Source organism: Fusarium subglutinans (genome assembly GCF_013396075.1).
Source record: "Fusarium subglutinans strain NRRL 66333 chromosome Unknown NRRL66333_c0000113, whole genome shotgun sequence".
Classification (NCBI taxonomy): Eukaryota; Fungi; Ascomycota; class Sordariomycetes; order Hypocreales; family Nectriaceae; genus Fusarium; species Fusarium subglutinans.
In genome coordinates, this window is record NW_023502176.1 from 85,862 (window position 1) to 103,179 (window position 17,318).

At 47.7% G+C, this 17,318-nt stretch overlaps 6 protein-coding genes across 6 annotated transcripts; 4 read left to right on the plus strand and 2 right to left on the minus strand.

The window, feature by feature from the left end:
• Window positions 1-481: 481 nt before the first annotated feature.
• On the plus strand, window positions 482-2,654 carry FSUBG_8324 (protection of telomeres 1; the record flags this gene model as incomplete). Its single annotated transcript, XM_036686721.1, has 4 exons — window positions 482-623; window positions 674-807; window positions 857-1,841; window positions 1,897-2,654. 4 exons carry the CDS (start codon window positions 482-484, stop codon window positions 2,652-2,654), a joined length of 2,019 nt encoding a protein of 672 aa, XP_036536181.1.
• A 438-nt stretch (window positions 2,655-3,092) lies between these two features.
• On the minus strand, window positions 3,093-6,697 carry FSUBG_8325 (cohesin complex subunit SA-1 2; the record flags this gene model as incomplete). The annotated part of the gene is made up of 3 exons (XM_036686722.1): window positions 3,093-5,942; window positions 6,000-6,208; window positions 6,262-6,697. The coding sequence occupies 3 exons, from the start codon at window positions 6,695-6,697 to the stop codon at window positions 3,093-3,095; spliced, it is 3,495 nt and encodes a 1,164-aa protein (XP_036536182.1).
• A 714-nt stretch (window positions 6,698-7,411) lies between these two features.
• On the plus strand, window positions 7,412-8,401 carry FSUBG_8326 (urease accessory protein; the record flags this gene model as incomplete). The annotated part of the gene is made up of 1 exon (XM_036686723.1): window positions 7,412-8,401. One exon carries the CDS (start codon window positions 7,412-7,414, stop codon window positions 8,399-8,401), a length of 990 nt encoding a protein of 329 aa, XP_036536183.1.
• A 1,564-nt stretch (window positions 8,402-9,965) lies between these two features.
• FSUBG_8327 (DNA-directed RNA polymerase III) lies at window positions 9,966-11,658 on the plus strand (the record flags this gene model as incomplete). The annotated part of the gene is made up of 2 exons (XM_036686724.1): window positions 9,966-10,389; window positions 10,445-11,658. The coding sequence occupies 2 exons, from the start codon at window positions 9,966-9,968 to the stop codon at window positions 11,656-11,658; spliced, it is 1,638 nt and encodes a 545-aa protein (XP_036536184.1).
• A 598-nt stretch (window positions 11,659-12,256) lies between these two features.
• On the minus strand, window positions 12,257-13,756 carry FSUBG_8328 (integral membrane protein pth11; the record flags this gene model as incomplete). Its single annotated transcript, XM_036686725.1, has 6 exons — window positions 12,257-12,762; window positions 12,811-12,878; window positions 12,929-13,017; window positions 13,077-13,373; window positions 13,432-13,539; window positions 13,586-13,756. 6 exons carry the CDS (start codon window positions 13,754-13,756, stop codon window positions 12,257-12,259), a joined length of 1,239 nt encoding a protein of 412 aa, XP_036536185.1.
• A 2,651-nt stretch (window positions 13,757-16,407) lies between these two features.
• Window positions 16,408-17,315, plus strand: FSUBG_8329 (kynurenine formamidase; the record flags this gene model as incomplete). The annotated part of the gene is made up of 2 exons (XM_036686726.1): window positions 16,408-16,541; window positions 16,595-17,315. 2 exons carry the CDS (start codon window positions 16,408-16,410, stop codon window positions 17,313-17,315), a joined length of 855 nt encoding a protein of 284 aa, XP_036536186.1.
• Window positions 17,316-17,318: the final 3 nt, after the last annotated feature.

Below are 17,318 nucleotides of genomic sequence, written 5' to 3' on the forward strand. Positions count from 1 at the left end.
GGTGCTTGAAACTCAATAGGCAAATCCTCTGTGACCTGACTCGCCTCGCCTCCCTTTTGGATGTTGAGCCACACACATTGATAAATCTACAGTTAAGAATTGCATGGTGTATCCATAACGTCTAGCTCTCTGTTCACAAATATCCCACTCGATCGCCACTGTGCCGTTAACGTACTGTATAATGAATCTTGGAAGTCGGGTCAAATCACATGCATCATCACGTGCTGTCGCGACTTACTGATGGAGGGGTAAGCTCCCCTGACGCGTTAACGCCCAAGATGCTGTATCAATCGCGTCCTACAGACCCCATTCATGATTCATACCTTACCTTGGTACCTTAGTTGACGATGCATTGAGCATCCATATACTGCCACGAACGTGATCGCGAAGAATCGTTCGTTTATCGAAACTTCACCTACTACCAGTCAATGACCATCTATTGGTGCTATTTAAGCCTTCAGTCGTTGTTACAGCAGAAACAATGCCTCCCCAATCTTCATCAGCACTTCCAGGATACGTCCCTATCTGTGATATCCTGAATGGGAAATTTGCAGACAAGGCTTTAGTCAATGTGTACGGCCTTATTTCTGGTTTTCGTGACATTATGAAAACAAAAGGGACAGGTGAGAATCTATCCATTCCTACAGTAAATTATGTTATCTAACGCATCTAGACTACAAATGTCAGGTTCGGCTCTTCGACTCATCTGTAGATGATAATGACTCAATTATCTTCGACATCTTTCGTCCGAAAGAAGACCTACCGAATCCCGGCCGTGGCGATGTGATGCTAATCCGTCAAGCAAAAGTGAGTTACCTAAAACATTTCAAGAACCTTATATTGACTGTCACAAAAGGTTCAGTCATTTGGGTCCCGTGGCCCATCTCTCTTGAGTACTTATAACACGAAGATCTCTCAATATAAAGCCTCCAAAATTCCGAGAAGCCCTAGCGAAGCTTCATGCGCTCTTTGTCCACCAAGTGGCCCCAAAGATACACCGCCAGGCAATAAGGAGAATGCTTTCGTGTCTGTAATGTATCACAGCATTGACAAGAGTCGATTACCCAATGAAGAAATGTTTGAGACCATGGTTGTTGCATCACGGAACGTTAAAGACAAGTTCAAACTACTTCAAGATGTCCAAGAAGGATGTTTCTGTGACATCGTTGTCCAGGTCGTTCGGCCACCCCACGATGGCGGGGACAAGATGACTTTATGGGTTTCCGATTACACAGAGAACTCGTTTTTTCATAACTTTTCCATCGGCTTCGACGAATCCTCTATCGGCCGAGATGGTGATCCATTTGGCTATACCGACAAGTATGCTATGGCTGCTAGCCCATCAGGCTGGCCGGGTCCTTTTGGGAAGAGATGCATCCAGATCACATGCTGGGAACCCCATATAACTGCACTCCGTGATCAAGATATGGGAACTCTCCCATGGGTTTTAATCAAAAATTTGCAAATCAAACTAGGCCACAGTGGTGCCAACCTGGAAGGATTCTTGAGAGAAGATCGTGATCCGCATGGACCAAAGATTAGTATTCGTATGGTAGGGTCGAATCCCGATTCAGAGAATTTTGATCCGCGAGCAAAGGAGGCTTTGCAAAGAAAAAGACAATACGAGCGCTTAAGAAAAGGGCAGGCCAGAGAAATCAAGGAGGCTTTGAGGGTCGGACAAAAGCGCAAGCATGGCTTAGAGTCAAAATCCGAACCAAAAAAAGGCAACTCTAAATCGAGGCGTAATGAGAAACGATTGAAAGCCAAAACTAACAAACAAGGTGAGGCCAGAGAGCCTACAGAACAGGATGTGGTCCCTCTCATGGACCTAAACATTCGAGGTAAACTCGCCTGAGCTCACAAGACTCCTTGATACAGCAGCTGACGATCCTTTAGTGAAATGCGAAAATGAAGACAAGCCGGCTAGTCCAATTGCCGAAATCACAAAACTTGTCCAGCATGAAACTGCCATAAATGACGATCTTGTAAAACTTCCCCTGCCCTTTGTGAACTTGAACTACAGAGCAAACGTTCGAGTTGTCGACTTTTCACCATCAAACCTTGCAGATTTTGCTTATCCGAAGAAGGAATCAGAATATGAGGACCTTTCCGATGACGGTGAAGAGTCGCTGTCCAATAGCGAAACTGAAGCTGAAGATGAACAGCCAATCCAGAGAACGCTTGATGATTTCTCAAAGGTGCGAAACTGGGAGTGGCGTTTCTTTCTGGAGCTCGAGGACGCTGCAGTCGCTGAGAAACATAAGAAGCAGCGACTTTGGGTGGCAGTCGACAACCAATCTGCTCAATTACTTACTGGGCTCGATGCGTGTAACCTGAGACGAGATAAGCAGACGCTGGTGAACCTCCGCGACAAGATGTTTACGCTCTGGGGAAATCTGGAGGAGAAAAAGGCAGCTGCTCAGGAAGCGGCAAGAAAGGGAAAACCTCCAGCTGATAGCGACGATGAGGATCAACAGCAGCCCGGGTCAAAGAACTCCAGTAAAGCGCAACTCACAAACCGAGCATTTCCATGTTGCATAAAGCAATACGGTATCAAAGTTGCCGAGCCAGAACCGTCACAAGCCAACGCAGGGAATGGGAAACGCTGGCAGAGAATGTTCCAACTCTTTGGCGCCAGGATTGTTGGAGAATAGTGTGTAGCAGACAGTCAAGTCTGGTAGTGGTAATTAAGGCAAGCTCAGTGGCCATGGACAGTGCTTATCAGGCGTTTGGGGAGGGAAAAGTCGTGTTCGCGCCTTGATCTTACGGTGTTCACTGGCAAGTTTTGCCCCAAATAGGAGTTAAAAGCGATTAGATCGAGGCGAAGTTGTTCTGATTTTGCAATGACTATAGATGTTTTGTACACACAGTCTTTTGACGCCCTAAATTCAGGTCCTCCCTCTGCCGCATACCCAGACTCCAGCATCTAAGTCCAAACTGGCAAGAGGCAACATACACAAACTAAGAAAACAAAGAAACCATCCGAAACTATACCGCCTTATTCACAAAATGGAAACAGGAAACGCACGTCATTTCCGCCGAAGATCGCAATAGTTATGTATCCACCGTGTAAGAGGTCAAACTCGTTGTGTCTAATCCCCTATAACATCATCGTCTGATTCGTGAGCTGGTCGTTCCGCTTCTTCATCTTCATTTTCGTCATCGTCCTCGATCGGATCATCCTCAAGAAGACCCTTTGCGCGGAGATCTTCTCTGGAGCCCTCCTCTGGCGGGGGCGTGTCATCAAAGATGTCATCCTCGTCATCCTCTCCAATTACAACTGCTTCACTAAGCTGGGCCTTCTGAGGTTTGGTGCTTGTTGGAGCTTGTGTATGGGTGGCCTTTTTTCTTGTCCGCTCGGCCAACTTCTCTTCGTCTAGATAGGCAACGACTTCTTTGAAGTTGTTGCCAAGTTTGTTTTGGTTGCGAAGAAGACGCCGCCTTAACTTGCCTGCGTGTGAGCCCTTATGATCCACCAGGCGAGCAGTAATCACGAGAACGTATTTTGCGGTGAGTTCGCACAAAGCTTTTTCGGCCTTGAGTTCGGCGGTGAAACGCTCTTCCTCGGAAAGACCCTCGTCCTCATCCTCGTCCTCTTCGTCCTCATCATCAGCCATAGGATCTTCGTCTTCAGCTGGCTCATTTAGGGTTTTGTCCTTCTTTATCTTTTTGGCATACTGTTTTTCGGTGCCGTCAAAGATAGCAATCAACTCAGGAATGAGGCCGGATTCGATATCTTGAATCAATGTCTTGTATTTCTCGCCGTTCGAGGCTTGTGACTCAGAAGTGGACGAGGGCCTGAGTTGATCAATAGTTGAGCGGAGGGTAGCGAAGGTAAGGTGAAGATCACACAGGCTGCCGGTAGCGAATAATCTCAACTGGTCAATGGCGGCGCGTGATGATAGGGTTTCAATAAGATGTCGGCGGAAAGTCTGGCGAAGTGCCGATAGTTGATCAAGCTCAGCATCTGCGATACTCCCAGTCGATGACAGGAGTTTGGAATAAGCCAGCGTCTTCCACATAAAGTAGAATTGGCAGGTCTTGATCGCAAATGAGACCACCTCATCCTCGAGATCGTCGATGTCTTGGTCGTCGAGAGGCTCATACTTGCCCCGATGAACAATATTGGCTAGTATTTGAATGGGAGGGGTTGTTGCTGTTTTGGATGAGTCTTCGTCAGACTCCAAGACATCGATACAGTCTGAAATGCTCGCCAGCTTGCTGATTTTGAGAAGAACTGTTGACAATTTCCTGAGAGGTGCCTCGCCTAGATTACCTCTCGACGAAAGCTCATAGGTCTTGTCGAAGTTATGTAGAGAAGTGGTGACAGTTTCCCACAAGTATGACAATTTACTGTCTGTGATTTCCTCCAACTCTCCATACTGTCGCGCATGCAATAACGCCGCAGTTGCTTCTGACAAAACTCTCTTGTCGTCGTGTCGGTTAAACTGTGTGACGATTTCGTCGAGCAGCTTTTCGTATCTGTTTGCGTTTTGGCGTAGTGGCTTGAAGAGTTCAAGATCGAGAACATGCGCCAGGCGAAGAACAATCGCGGCTGTGTCTGGCTCTGCTCCAAACTTGCTAAGAAGAGGGGGGATTACAATGACCAGCTCGGCTGCTGTATCTTCGGGGCTTATCCGTACATCCTCGGCTTCTTTGCCTGTCTGTGACTTCTTTCTTGATCTGTCGTGTTCAGGAGCATATGTCAGGCTCGATTTTACTGCTGAGCTCAACACATCCAGGAGTATCGATTCTTCCTCGGTGGTAGGTGCGACAGCCTTCTTGAACGCAAGATCTGGGTTATTTCCCTTGGATCGCGATTTTGAACTGGTTGTATGATCAAAGAGCAAATATCCTGCCAAGAGTGTCCACTGCTTGATCGCATTGACCTTCTCGAACAGAACTTGGGCAGCCAGCGAGATCCTGGTCTCTGGAATAGCAGACTCCAAAAGATCAACTGCAACATCCAATCCCAATATCTGACCACTTTGGTGCTCCTCCTCGATCTGATTGTCATAGATGGCAAGGGTTTCGGCAAGGCACTTTAGGTCAATCCACTCCATACGGGGGGCGTCAACAGAAGCCTTCTTCCCGCGGGGTATGTCCTCCGTAGCTTCAGAATCACGCAGTTCTTTGGTCTTTTCACTGATAGCATCCCTAGTGCATGCGACGAAGAACCCAACAACCGCCTTTCGAATTCTAAGTTCATTGTCAAATATGAGCTTCCCAATGGCGTCCACCTCTTCGCCTTCTAAAAGATCTTGGTCGCGGAGGACGTCAATAACGCCGATTGCTGCGACGCGAACAGCGACATCGGAATCTTTGCAGGCCATTTCAACCAATCGCGGACGAAATCTGTCAATAAAGTGGCCCAGCTGCCCGGCATCTCTCCGAAAGACTTTGGTAAGCTGCCTCAAGACCTCGAGACGAGTGGGTGCATTGGTATCTGACAACATCCAGCCAAGATACCGGAGGTAGCCCGGCTCAAGGAATATGACAGGCAGGGAAATGATCCAGTTCCCGAGTGCTTCCACACACTCAGTTCGAATCTTGGGGTCGACATCTCGGTAACGATGCACAAAAACGGTGTCGAAAAACGACTGGATGGCATCAGCGCAAGCTTTGCGATCTTTGTTGGTCTGTTCCCTGTCACGCTTTTCAGTGCTCTTCTTGAGTCTGTAGTCCAGATCGTTAGCTACTGTGACCAGCGCACTCTGGACTGCCAAAGATATAGTGGTTGCGGTATGACGGAAGGGTCGGAGTGACGATGAGGACATGCTAGCAAGCCATGTATGCAGGTTGTCAAGAAATGTTTCGTCTCTGTACATGAGACGACCTTGGTGCATATCAACGATGAGGCATTCGAAGAAGGAAATGAGTACGTCTCGGAAGGATCGTGAATGTTTGGTTCTGGAGATGAGAGGATAGTCGGTAATTTGTTGCTGTAATAATGTCAGCAAAATTTGCATGGCTGGAGGCACGATTGAAAATTGCAATACCTCTTGGTAAATGCTCTGAAGATCTGCCAGTCGTCCTGCAACGTTGTCCAAGTCTAGAACATCGTCTTCTGTGATGAGCTGATCACAGCCAGCGCATTGAAGGATGCAGTTCACCAAGTCAGCAGTGGCTGCTACTGCGTTTGTCTTGTAGCTAGCCAGCCATTCTTCTGCCACCGATTTGCTAGAATCACCCGATCCGAATAGGTGGGCTTCAAGGTGTCAGCATGTAGGAAAGCACGCAGGAAGAGAAAGGTTAGCCTACAGTAGAGCCCATGCCCTTTCACAGCAGCGTCTTCAATGCGAACACTCTTCTTAGGTCTGCTCGGGAGACTTTTGGCTGCATGGGTCACTCGCGCAGGCCGCAAAGGCTTGGAACCATTGATCTTGGGCTTTTTGGCTGAAGGCTTCTTTGCGCGACTTGTTTGCGACGACTTCTTTCGAGAGCGCGGTGCGAAATGGTCTTCGTCGCTGTCATTGTCGGGCTCGTTGCTCATCTCCTCGTCTGAATCGGGCGCTTCATTTTCCGCATCTTCCTCCTCGTCCTCTTCTTCATCATCCTGATCGTCTCGCTTGCGCTTTGGATTTGTCGATTGAGCTGTAGTATCAGGAGTAAATTTGGTGGGTGCCCTCACGACGCGTCCCGATCGGCGACGCGTTGTCGCATCAGGATCAGGAGACGGGCTCGCGTTATTGTCCATGGTGTCTCTTGGGGGTGGGCGTGATATCGGCATTTGAAATATCAATGTCTGGTGTTTAAACCCTCGATGCGAGGGTGACAATGGTTTTTTAGCCACTTGGCGCGTCGAATGTCGCGTGGAGTAAGTAGAGTGCAAATGGGGATGGAGTTGGGGATGACGGCGGCGCAAGCTGTTCTGGAAAGTGGGTGGGTGGTGCCAGTTTTCTTTCCCACGGGTGAACATCGGAGAAGTAGCTAAGTCCTTACATTTTTACGACCAGCTTCTGTCTCTAGCATCCCTCTGATTCGGATACGTATGGTTGTTTCCACAGCTACATGGTAGCAAAATATAATTGTATTTTTTTTTTTTTTTTTTTAAAAAGAAACAAATAAATAAAAAAGCCAATTAGCTTGACTTCATGTAGCTTCCGTCTTTCGAGCTTCCCTTCCCTTTCTGCCTCTCACAAGCCACGCTCAAGCTTGATTGATGTAACCCCACGATCCCAGCTGGTGTGGGGCCACAGCCACTGTGTTGACCAACGATCTCTTATCTCTTATCTAATAGTAGAGAACCTTTGACTCGTGCCTCAGTTTTAACCAAGGTAAGGTATTTATTTGTTAGTCAAGGTGCGTCACGATGGAGATGCAGTCTGTCGTTACTATCGCCTGTGCCCAATCAAACTTTCGCTGATTCCCGGACTTCTACCTTTCACTATCATCGCAACATGGTTCCAAAATGGACTCGCCTTTTCCTCCCTCATCCTCCTCTCCTGGCGATGGCCGTATCGTCGTTGGCCTACTCCCCGCCGGCGAGAGCGGTCTTGAGACCATGACTTATCAGTATCCTTTGAAATTGATATCCCCGGCTCCTTCGTCTAACCAGCCAAGCACTCTCGTTTTCCTATTATCTTATGGAGGGGGGCTTGTTGCTGGAGACGGTGTTAATCTGACAATACACGTCAAGCCGCAAGCGAAGCTCAGCATCGCTACCCAAGGTCACACAAAGATCTTCAAATCGGCTACAGCCGATATCATCACAACTCAAAACTTGGACGTTACTATAGACGATGGCGCTTCCATGTGTCTCCTTCCGGATCCTGTCCAGCCCTTCGAGGATAGTGTATACGTCCAGAAGCAAATATTCAAGCTCAGAAGCCAAGCGTCGCTCTGTCTCTTGGATTGGGTCACCCAAGGGCGTGTGGCTCGTGGAGAGAACTGGAGCTTCAGGAAATGGACTGGGCGGAACGAGATATGGCTACAAGATCCTAAAACAACTACAACTGATAGACTCTTGGTACGAGACTCAATCAACCTATCAAGGGATGCGAGTAAGTCCGTGGGGCGCACACTACCAGAAATGATGCAGCATATGGCAATATCAGGAACTCTCATATTGCGCGGATCCAAAACCAAATCGTTGGGGGAATTCTTTCAGAGTGAGTTTGGCGCACTTCCTCGCATTGGAGCCCGGGACTTCCGCTCACCAGAAGCGATGGTGCAAAGCATCACAGATGTTTCTGACTTCGAGCGTTGGCGACTACAGAGACTCAAAGAGGAGAAAGAAGGCGGTGTCCTTTGGTCTGCAGCCAATGTTCGAGGGTGTGTGGTTGTCAAGTTTGGGGCAAAAACGGTTGAAGCCGGGAGAGAATGGATTGGATCAATGATTATTCAGGAAGGGAGCATTGCTTCTGAATTCGGTGATAAAGCACTGATGTGCCTTCGATGATAAAGCCTTGGCTGCCATCACATGAAGAACATGGCGTGTTTTCCTGGCACTTTTGAGAAGTATGCCGATTGCATATGCACAATCAATCAACGACACTATGTTACAGATTTAGAAGGCACTTCAGTACATCCTTTTTCTAATTGTTGCAGATGCGGGAGCAGTGTGGCTGGTGTACAATTTTATTTTTTCATTTTGAGATCGCCTTGGTTTACAAAGCTTGAGCACCGCTTGAACAGCAACTAGGCTGTCCATTGCCTCCAGCCAAGACGAAGAGAACACGGCTGGTAGGATCTCATACCAAGCTTGCGCATGTCGCTGAACACGCAAATATTTCTCTTGCGCCATCTTTGTATATCATACACAACTTCTCCTGCATCACTACCCCTAATACTATGAATTCCGTGCTCCTCCGCACCGACTAATCAAAAGGCATTACCATTCACATTAAGATGATGCAGCCTTTTCCTGGCCGCTTTATTCCATTGAATCGTCCATCTTTCTACTATTAAGCACGCCTATCACACTGTCAATCAGTCATTCGTCGGTTGATACCATTTTTAAGAAACAATCCTAACTCGAAACAAGAAGAAAGTTTGAGGCTGGCTTAGATACATCCTCGTTTGGTTGCATATTCCCATGGAGACTGCATCGTCTTTGAGAAGGAGATGCATATGATGACTGGCCATAGAAGAAGTACCTATGGATACCTTTAAGTTGCAGTGATGGCCCTGACCACACCCCCCATTAAATGCTGGCCAATAGGTGCTCGACAGGATTTCCATATTGGGAAACGATGTGTTAACGGATGAAGGAGGTGATTCAGTATTCAGTGACTTGGACTAGAAATCCTAAACTAAGGTACCCAAGGTACCTTAATCAAGCATAAACCTAGGAATATTTAATTATAAGTTAAGGATAGAATTATTGCAATCTCTACTAAAGATAGATTAGTTTACCTTATAGTTTAGAAAAGTTTAAAAGAAAAGTAATGTTACTGTAAATAGTAAAGCTATATAGTGGAGCACTTGATATCCTCTTATAAAACAGACATGACATTAAGCTAGGATTCTCGAAAGCAGCTTTCTGGAGTCAACAGAAGTGCTATAGCTTAAACACATACTCTGTAGAAAACTCAAAGCCTGGAGCAAGACAGTAGGTTACTTGAATTAAGGCATTGTAAGTAACTGTTCTTCATACCAAACATTTTGTCTATTTGTAATATACCTACCTATTTCTTACATGGAACGTTAGTTTCTCACTAGTTTGTTTATTTAAAATCGTACAGTCATAGGACAAGGTTTAATTTGTCTTAAAATCGACTATCCCACCGTGACTTTATTAACTTCATAATTTGGAAGAGTAGGCGGTGAGTAGGAGATATCTCACAAATGGCAGAATTCCATCGTCCCCCACCATTCCGGACCCCACTATGGAACTTTCGCATTGCGACTCAGGCTAAATTTTTGAAAGCTTCATCTGCGACTAAAGTCTTCGATACCGACAATCACTACTCGCCGCCTACATTCACTCTCAGCCTGTAAACAATAACCACAATACAAACAACATGAACCGTGGTAGGGCAGCGGCTCGGGGCAGTCGGAGGGGTGCGGCCGTGGCAAGCTCACGGGCAGCCGGTGAAAACAACGCCGGCTCTTCTACTCCAGCCGTTACAGATACTCCAGGCAGTGCCACTCCAGTACCTCAGAGTATAACGACCACATCAATCCGCGGAGGGACTACCACTCGGGCGACAAGAGCTCCTACAGCTGGTCGCTTCCGACCCAAGAACATTCGCCGAGATGAAGCAGAACGAGACAGTCTTGCCCGACAGGAGGAGCAGAAAGCGAGCGAGAGAGAAGCAGATGAGCGCAAGGCGAGAGGGCGTTCACGTTTCAGGAGTAAAAGGAGCCGTGGTGATGCCATGGGTAGAGGCGGTTTTGGTCGAGTCATTTCGGGGGCCAGTGGTCCATTTTCCTCTGGTGCAGCAGGTAAGCCTTACCTCCGAGATACCACGACTCAATTGCAGCTATCTAACTGTCACAGGCTCCGGCGGGCGTGGAGGTGGTGGTTGGTTTGGCGGTGGAGGAGGAGGCGGTGGTGGGTTTGGGGGAGGTGGTGGAAGAGGATTTAAATCGGATTCGAAACCTGGCTTTGCTCAGGCGTCACGATCTCGCGAGGCCCGAATCAACGCGGATAAACTCCATGTTCATACTCCCGAAGAGGATCTTGACAGCGAAGACGAGGCCATGATCGAGGCGCTCAATTCCCGCGCCGTTAGCGTACTTCCTATGGGCATATACCGACGAGAGCATAAGGATGAGGGCGTCATAGTGGCCACCACAGCAGAATTAGAAGCCGCGGAAAATGCTCAAGCTATTCCTCTCACCCCTTCGAAGGAAGAGGAGAGCCTTTGGGTGGATGGCGACGCAGACGAGCCTCTTTTAACGGACGAGAGCACAGAGGACGGTGGCATCTGGAAGAATGATTCGAAAACGCCAGTCATTAAAAAGGAGCCCGGGCTCGACTACTCCATGGATTTGGACATCGAGGCAAAGGCCGATACAGGAGACAAAGACAAGCAGCCTTCCGAAACACCAGTGCCACAGACCAAGAAGCCAAAGCAAGACCCAGAAGAAGTCATGATCCAGACAGATCTGGAGATTCTCGCGAATGAATTGGGTGCTGTCGAAATCTCCGAGGGCGAAGAGGGCAAAACAGAAGGTCCGAGCAACAAGGATGGTCGCATGTACTTATTCCAGTTCCCTCCTGTCTTGCCCCCCCTGAAGCCAATTACCCAACCCAGCTCCATTAACAAAGTCAAGCCTGAGCCTGGTGAGGGTGAAGATAATGTCTTGGAATCAACACCAGCCGCCGCCGACACAGAGCCCGTGGATCTTACTAACGACAAGAACACTCCAGGATTTAATGTACCAGGCTTTGAAGACCCCGAGCAGAAGACTGGTTTCATGTCCAGCCTGTTAACAACGGGCGGTATGGTAGGCCAGCTGAAAGTACGCAAGTCGGGCCGTGTAGAACTGGACTGGGGCGGCAGTACTATGGAACTGAACCCTGCCACAGGGATGAATTTCCTAACAACGGCTGTTATCATTGAAGAGAATGACGAGAAACCTCGTCCAGGGGTTATTGGTGGAGAGAGTATCGGAATGGGCAAGATTATGGGTCGCTTTGTCCTTGCGCCAAAGTGGGATGATGAGGAGGATTGGGAGGTCTCATCCGAGGACCTAAGGATTAAATAAGGACTATCCCACAGCCATGTGCTGATTTATGAGCACCACGTCAACCTACAGACATGTCGCAGATACACTTGAAGACAATGAAATAGTAAGAGTCGCTCGGTGATGAATAAACAAAGATACCCGAACTACACCATCAAACCTTTTATAATTATAAAGTGTATCATGCCTATCAAGTATGCACCGTCTGTTAAGCGTTTTCAAGCAGGTGAACCCTTAGTATCAATGTGGATGATGAATGAGTGAAGAAAATTGAAGAAAGTGTTGTAAAAATGCTTGACTATCATAAATACATTAGAGGCTAACAAAACATGTGAACCTTATTCAATGCGCCATCTATCAAGCCTCTACTGACTCGTAGCCATTCACTGAAAACCTGCTGCCTCTCCTTTTAGAGGCCAAACCCATTGTGGCAAACTTATTGATTTTGCTTCCTGTATGTTCCAGCCCAACCCTAGCCCTGACGCCTGTTGCTCCCTTTCCTGAATGAATACAAGTACAAAAAGTCCCCTGTAAGATGTCGTTGTTGTGGTAGCAAAAGAAAGGAATAGCCATATATCGGGCGCTTTCGTCTCCATTGGGTATCATATCATAATTCCATTCATCTGCCTCTGCCCCTCGTATCATTGCGTTCAAGCTCTTGGCTGTATGCCTCGAGGTCGTGGATTTGGTCGAAAGAGCTAGAAGCAGATCGATTATTTCGACTTTGCCAGGACGACGGGGGCGAGCTATTGCCTTGTATCACCAGGATCTCGCTTTTAACGATGCTCGCTTGACCAGGCGAAATAGGGCCGTCGCCCACGTGTCGAGGAGGTATGATTTCGATGTCGTTTGAGTGTGATGGGGAGGTCGTGTTATTTTGTGACACCATATTGGTCAGTGAGACATCTTCAGGGCCAAAGCCTGGCATAATCAAAATTCCGATTTTGGAACGGTTTTCGTTTGATCTGACAGCAGCAGAATGCCCTGTGCCATAAGTGCTTTCGGTCGATTCGAAGCCTCTGATCCTCATAGCCCGAAGAAGTGGTCGGATGGTAGCTAGACTTGATGCAACAATAGCGACACCTGGTTCTATCAGTGTCCAAACCATGGCATCGGTTCCAGCAACTTGAAGAAGTCAGTTAGGAGAAGACTACATATCCGGGCGCTACTCACATAGAATGTCTTCCGTATCAGTAAGATCGGCAAGGAATCGTAGGCGTACAAGGGTCGCGACACTGGCACTTGACGGTATGTTAGGCGAGCTTCTGAATAACGAGGAGAGCGAACTCACAATATGCCTAGCCCCAAAATTGCAATAACAGTTGCCTTTGCTTGCTTGGTCATCTTGACCGACCACAGCATTGGGATTGGTAGAAGGGCCTATCGAGCATTCAGTATTGTGCAGCAGCTTAGCAGATGAGACATAGTGTTTTACTTACGTAGAGCCAGTCAGAAACGACTGTCATAACACTTATGGCATAGGCCGCGGAGACGATCTGGTCTGCACTCACACAAGTACCATCTTTTATTCTGAAGTCCCACTGCATTTCGACTGGTTTGCACTGGAATAGGTTCCAGAAAAAGAGAACTATACTCCAGATGCTGATAATAGCTAGACTGATCCGGATAATCCAGACGTAGACCTTTTTGACACATAAACGGAGCAAGAAGACGCCAATGCTGAGTTTTATGAACATCATGTCCAAAATATAGGTCGCTGTTGCCAAAGCCTGCCACTGTAATAGCGTGAATATCTGACCAAGAATGAGTGTCGAGGGAGAAGATGATGCCTACCATAAGGGCTTGAACTTTGGCCCCATCGTCTTTGATGGCATCATTGTGCTTTCCGATTCCCTGCTGGACACCTTCAAGGATGAATGCACATGATATCGTGAAGATGATCTAAGTCTTGGTGAGAGTTGTCCATGTAATGTCACAAGGGGTTTACCTGAGCAACGAGCATAAGCCAGTCATCGAGCTGCAAACTTTTCATCAAGACAGCCCTTGTATATGTGCGCAGCCCGACAGAGAACCAGCTTAGTGTCAACAGAGTGATCGCTGTTGCGACCAAAGTAGACCCATTCTCTTCATCAAGGTCAATATCTTTATTAGTGGCCATGGCGCTGCAGCGTCACGAACAAGTTTTCGAGCTTGAGCATGGCCCAGTCCTCAAAAGTCGTGGGAGGATCGAAAGGAAAGCTCGAAGATGAAAGAGATAAAATAAATTCACGAAACAGAATTAATGGGAGGGACGCAGGGGGGGCTCACTGTGAGATATATCTCACAACTGCGAGTGAATCACACATGCTAGGATTGCACCAACCGACCCGGCGGATCTGATCAAATGCAGGGCAAGGGTCTCAACTGCGATGGGGGGGTGTCAAATTGAAGTTGATGTGTGTAAAGCATGGGTGTGATACGCCGGATGCAAGGTACCAGACCTGCCATTGACCGAGAAGAGAGAGAGAGAGGGTGTGAAGCTGATGGCTTCAAGTACCCTTGCATCTCACCGTCTTGAAGACCATTCTAAGGCATGTTTCTAGCCGAATTCTTCAAGCCACTAGCTAGCGGGAGGCGATGTTGCATCCGCGAGTCCATGGAAGTTCTGCAATGGGCCATGAAAGGAACGGTGCATCTGTCAAAGTCCTATTTGGTCCAGCCTAATTGCAGGCAGGGTTGGTGAGGCATCGCCAGACCAGGTTGTTTGTCGAGGTGATGGCGTCAATCCGCTCAGGACAAGAAGCAACATCATATTGAGCGAGCTTGTACTGGATAGCACAGTCAAGTTTCGCATACCAAGAAGCAAACCTTGGGTCACCAAGACGGTACGTAGCGTAGATGGTTAGGTTTGGGAAGAAAACAGGCGTATTGTTTGAACCAAGCACCCTGTTTAGCGTGCCGAAGCCAGCAGCAACTATCTTTTCTTAGTTGAACGCCAAACATCGGGGGTTGGGAATACTTACAGTTAGGACTTAATAGAGTTTTTCGTAACTCGAGCAAATCAAATGCACATCATGAACGGTCCCAAGCAAGGAGGTGGACAGAGACATGCCAGCATGCGCAATCATACAACAAGCAAATAGCTCAGGTTATGAGTCTCAAGTTTCCCAGTTAGCCAATTTGGTTGAGGCTCCGAGGCTTAACTTTGATCAAAGATAGTGAGAATAGAAAGATCTTCGGTCTTCACCACGATAAAAGTTAACTAGTCGCTAGACTCTCCCAAGATGCTCTCCCGATAGTGTGAACCCGAAGGTGTGGTAGGACATTCTGATGATCCGCACTTCACTGCAGAACTACGGTTTCGGTTCAGCCATCGTTTCAGCATCAGCTCGCAGGAAAGTCTAGACTAGGTCCAAATCCTTGTCAAAACATGACATTTGGGGCAACCAAAGACTGCATCCTTGTCTGCAAAGAATCAGTCATTACAGGTCGCAGTAAGCCACTTATGAGGCCTGGCACTGAAATACGGCGTCTGTTCTTAATTTCCTCCGGGCTGAGTCCGCTCATAGATGCATTAGCCGCTTTTGAATGGACTTTTGAGGTAACCATCGGGAAGTGGGGAGACGTTGAAGCACAGGGGGCCTGGCGATCATTGGTCCACCTCGCTTCCAGCATGCCTATCAGCTGAAGCATGTGAGTCCCTTGTCGATACGTGACTAGCATGAAGTTCATGAATATCAATAGGCGACACGGGAAGGGTTAGCATAGTGGGAGTGAAACAGTGGTGATTCGAGAGCAATTTGCTGGGTGCGTCAAGGTATTTCCGTCCGTGATCCATATCTCACAGGCACAGCATGGTCAGTTTCCCGAACCAGACACGTGCAGCCCCTGTAGTGCAAACTCATGCCCCTGTACATCTTCAGTCTGGGTTTTTGGTGTGACCATATCAGAGCAAAAGGCCAAAGATGCCTGTCGGTCATCAACTTCGCTAGCGGTTTATCTCCCGATGATTCCGATTTGTGTGCGATCCTAGCATCGTCTAATCGTCTCAGGCCTGGGATTCGGTGACAGAAGATTTATAGATTGAAGAAGGACATGATATTGCGTGTCTAAGGAAGATAAAGTCCTGTCAGCACCTTAGATGGTAGAAATTGTCAGATAAGAGGACGGCAAGACGGTTACATCGGAAGGCGTTCATCCGTGGTTCCGTGTTGCCATGTCTCTTTAAACGTGCTTCTTCCCGCCCCGTTCCGCAAAAAGCAATGCACCTGCCAACGGCAATTGCTGAATTAGAGAAATAGGTAAGTACTTACAGCATGTTGTGGAAGGTAACCTGAGAGCTCCTTCTGTTTTCGTAAATGTCCAAGTATTACCCCTATTATGATATCCTGAATTAGTAGACTTTGCTCTATACTATTGAAATCTAGTTCATATTCATATTCCAGATTCTCTCTACCAAGTCCCTTTTTCGGATCGTGCCAGAAAGTGACTTGTTCAATTCTGCAGATCTTATTGGAACGCCAGATATAAGTGCCCAACCCGATAAGTTGGAAACTTCATCCGATTGGCCGATACCGGGGTTCGAAAGTTCCGACATCCCAAGACCCCTCATCTTGGTCTAACGAGTGCCGATGTCTAGAACGGGGAACAACATCCGCCCCCAATTTAAAGAAGTGTCTGCTATAAAAAACGGCCTAAAGAACTAACGCCTCCGATCTGAGTTTCTCGCATCTAATACCCAATCCTTTACTGACCTCCGCGAACAACCCCTGTGATCAACATTTCCTTTCGGGTCATAGCGTCGATAGTCACCCAATAAAGCGAAACAAGATGGCCGATATTGCCGAAGACAAATCCCTGCGGCTCACTTATGCGTCTCACCAATACGGGAAACATAACCGTCAGAAACTAGGTGTATGGCGGTTTGCTGATCGTCCGGCCGAGAAAACTGGTTATTGGGTGGTGTAAGGGTTTCCCATTGATCTGCTATTTCTCCAGTTTCACTAACAGCCTTCAGCTTCATCCATGGAGGTGCCTGGCGTGATCCTCGTAACAATGAGAACGATTTCACCGAGTCTATCAAGCACATTGTCATCTCGGGTGCAGTCGCGATACTGGATATTGCTGGCTTTGTCAGTATCGACTATCGGCTATCACCTCATCCAGACTTCCCCCAAGAGTCTGCCACCGTGAAACACCCAGATCATTTAGACGATATCTGGTCAGCTTTGAACTATCTACAAGGCAGGTACGAGTTGTCAGACAACTACATCCTGGTCGGTCACTCTGCGGGTGCAACACTCGCGTTCCAACTTCTCATGAGTGGGGATATTCTTGCCTCTCACCCCAAGGGATCCTTGCCCATTGCCATTGTTGGAGTATCAGGTATATTCGATCTTGTTGGGCTCAATGACAGGCACAACGGAGGGTATGCTGGCTTTATCGAAGCCGCATTTGGTGACGATAAGTCTGCCTGGGAGAAAGCCTCTCCAGCTCGGTTTAAATCAAGCTTCAGAGACAACTGGGCAAGTGGGAAATTAGCAATGCTTGCATGGTCTACTGAGGATACACTTATTGATGAGCCGGAGATTGATAGCATGGCCTCCCTTCTAAGAGAGCAGGGACTCAAAGTTGAAGTTAATAAGCACCTCAGAGGCGAGCACGATTTTGTATGGCAAGACGGGAGCCAGATTGCTCGCCTAGTCATCACCACTCTTCATCACTTAAACAGGATATGAAAA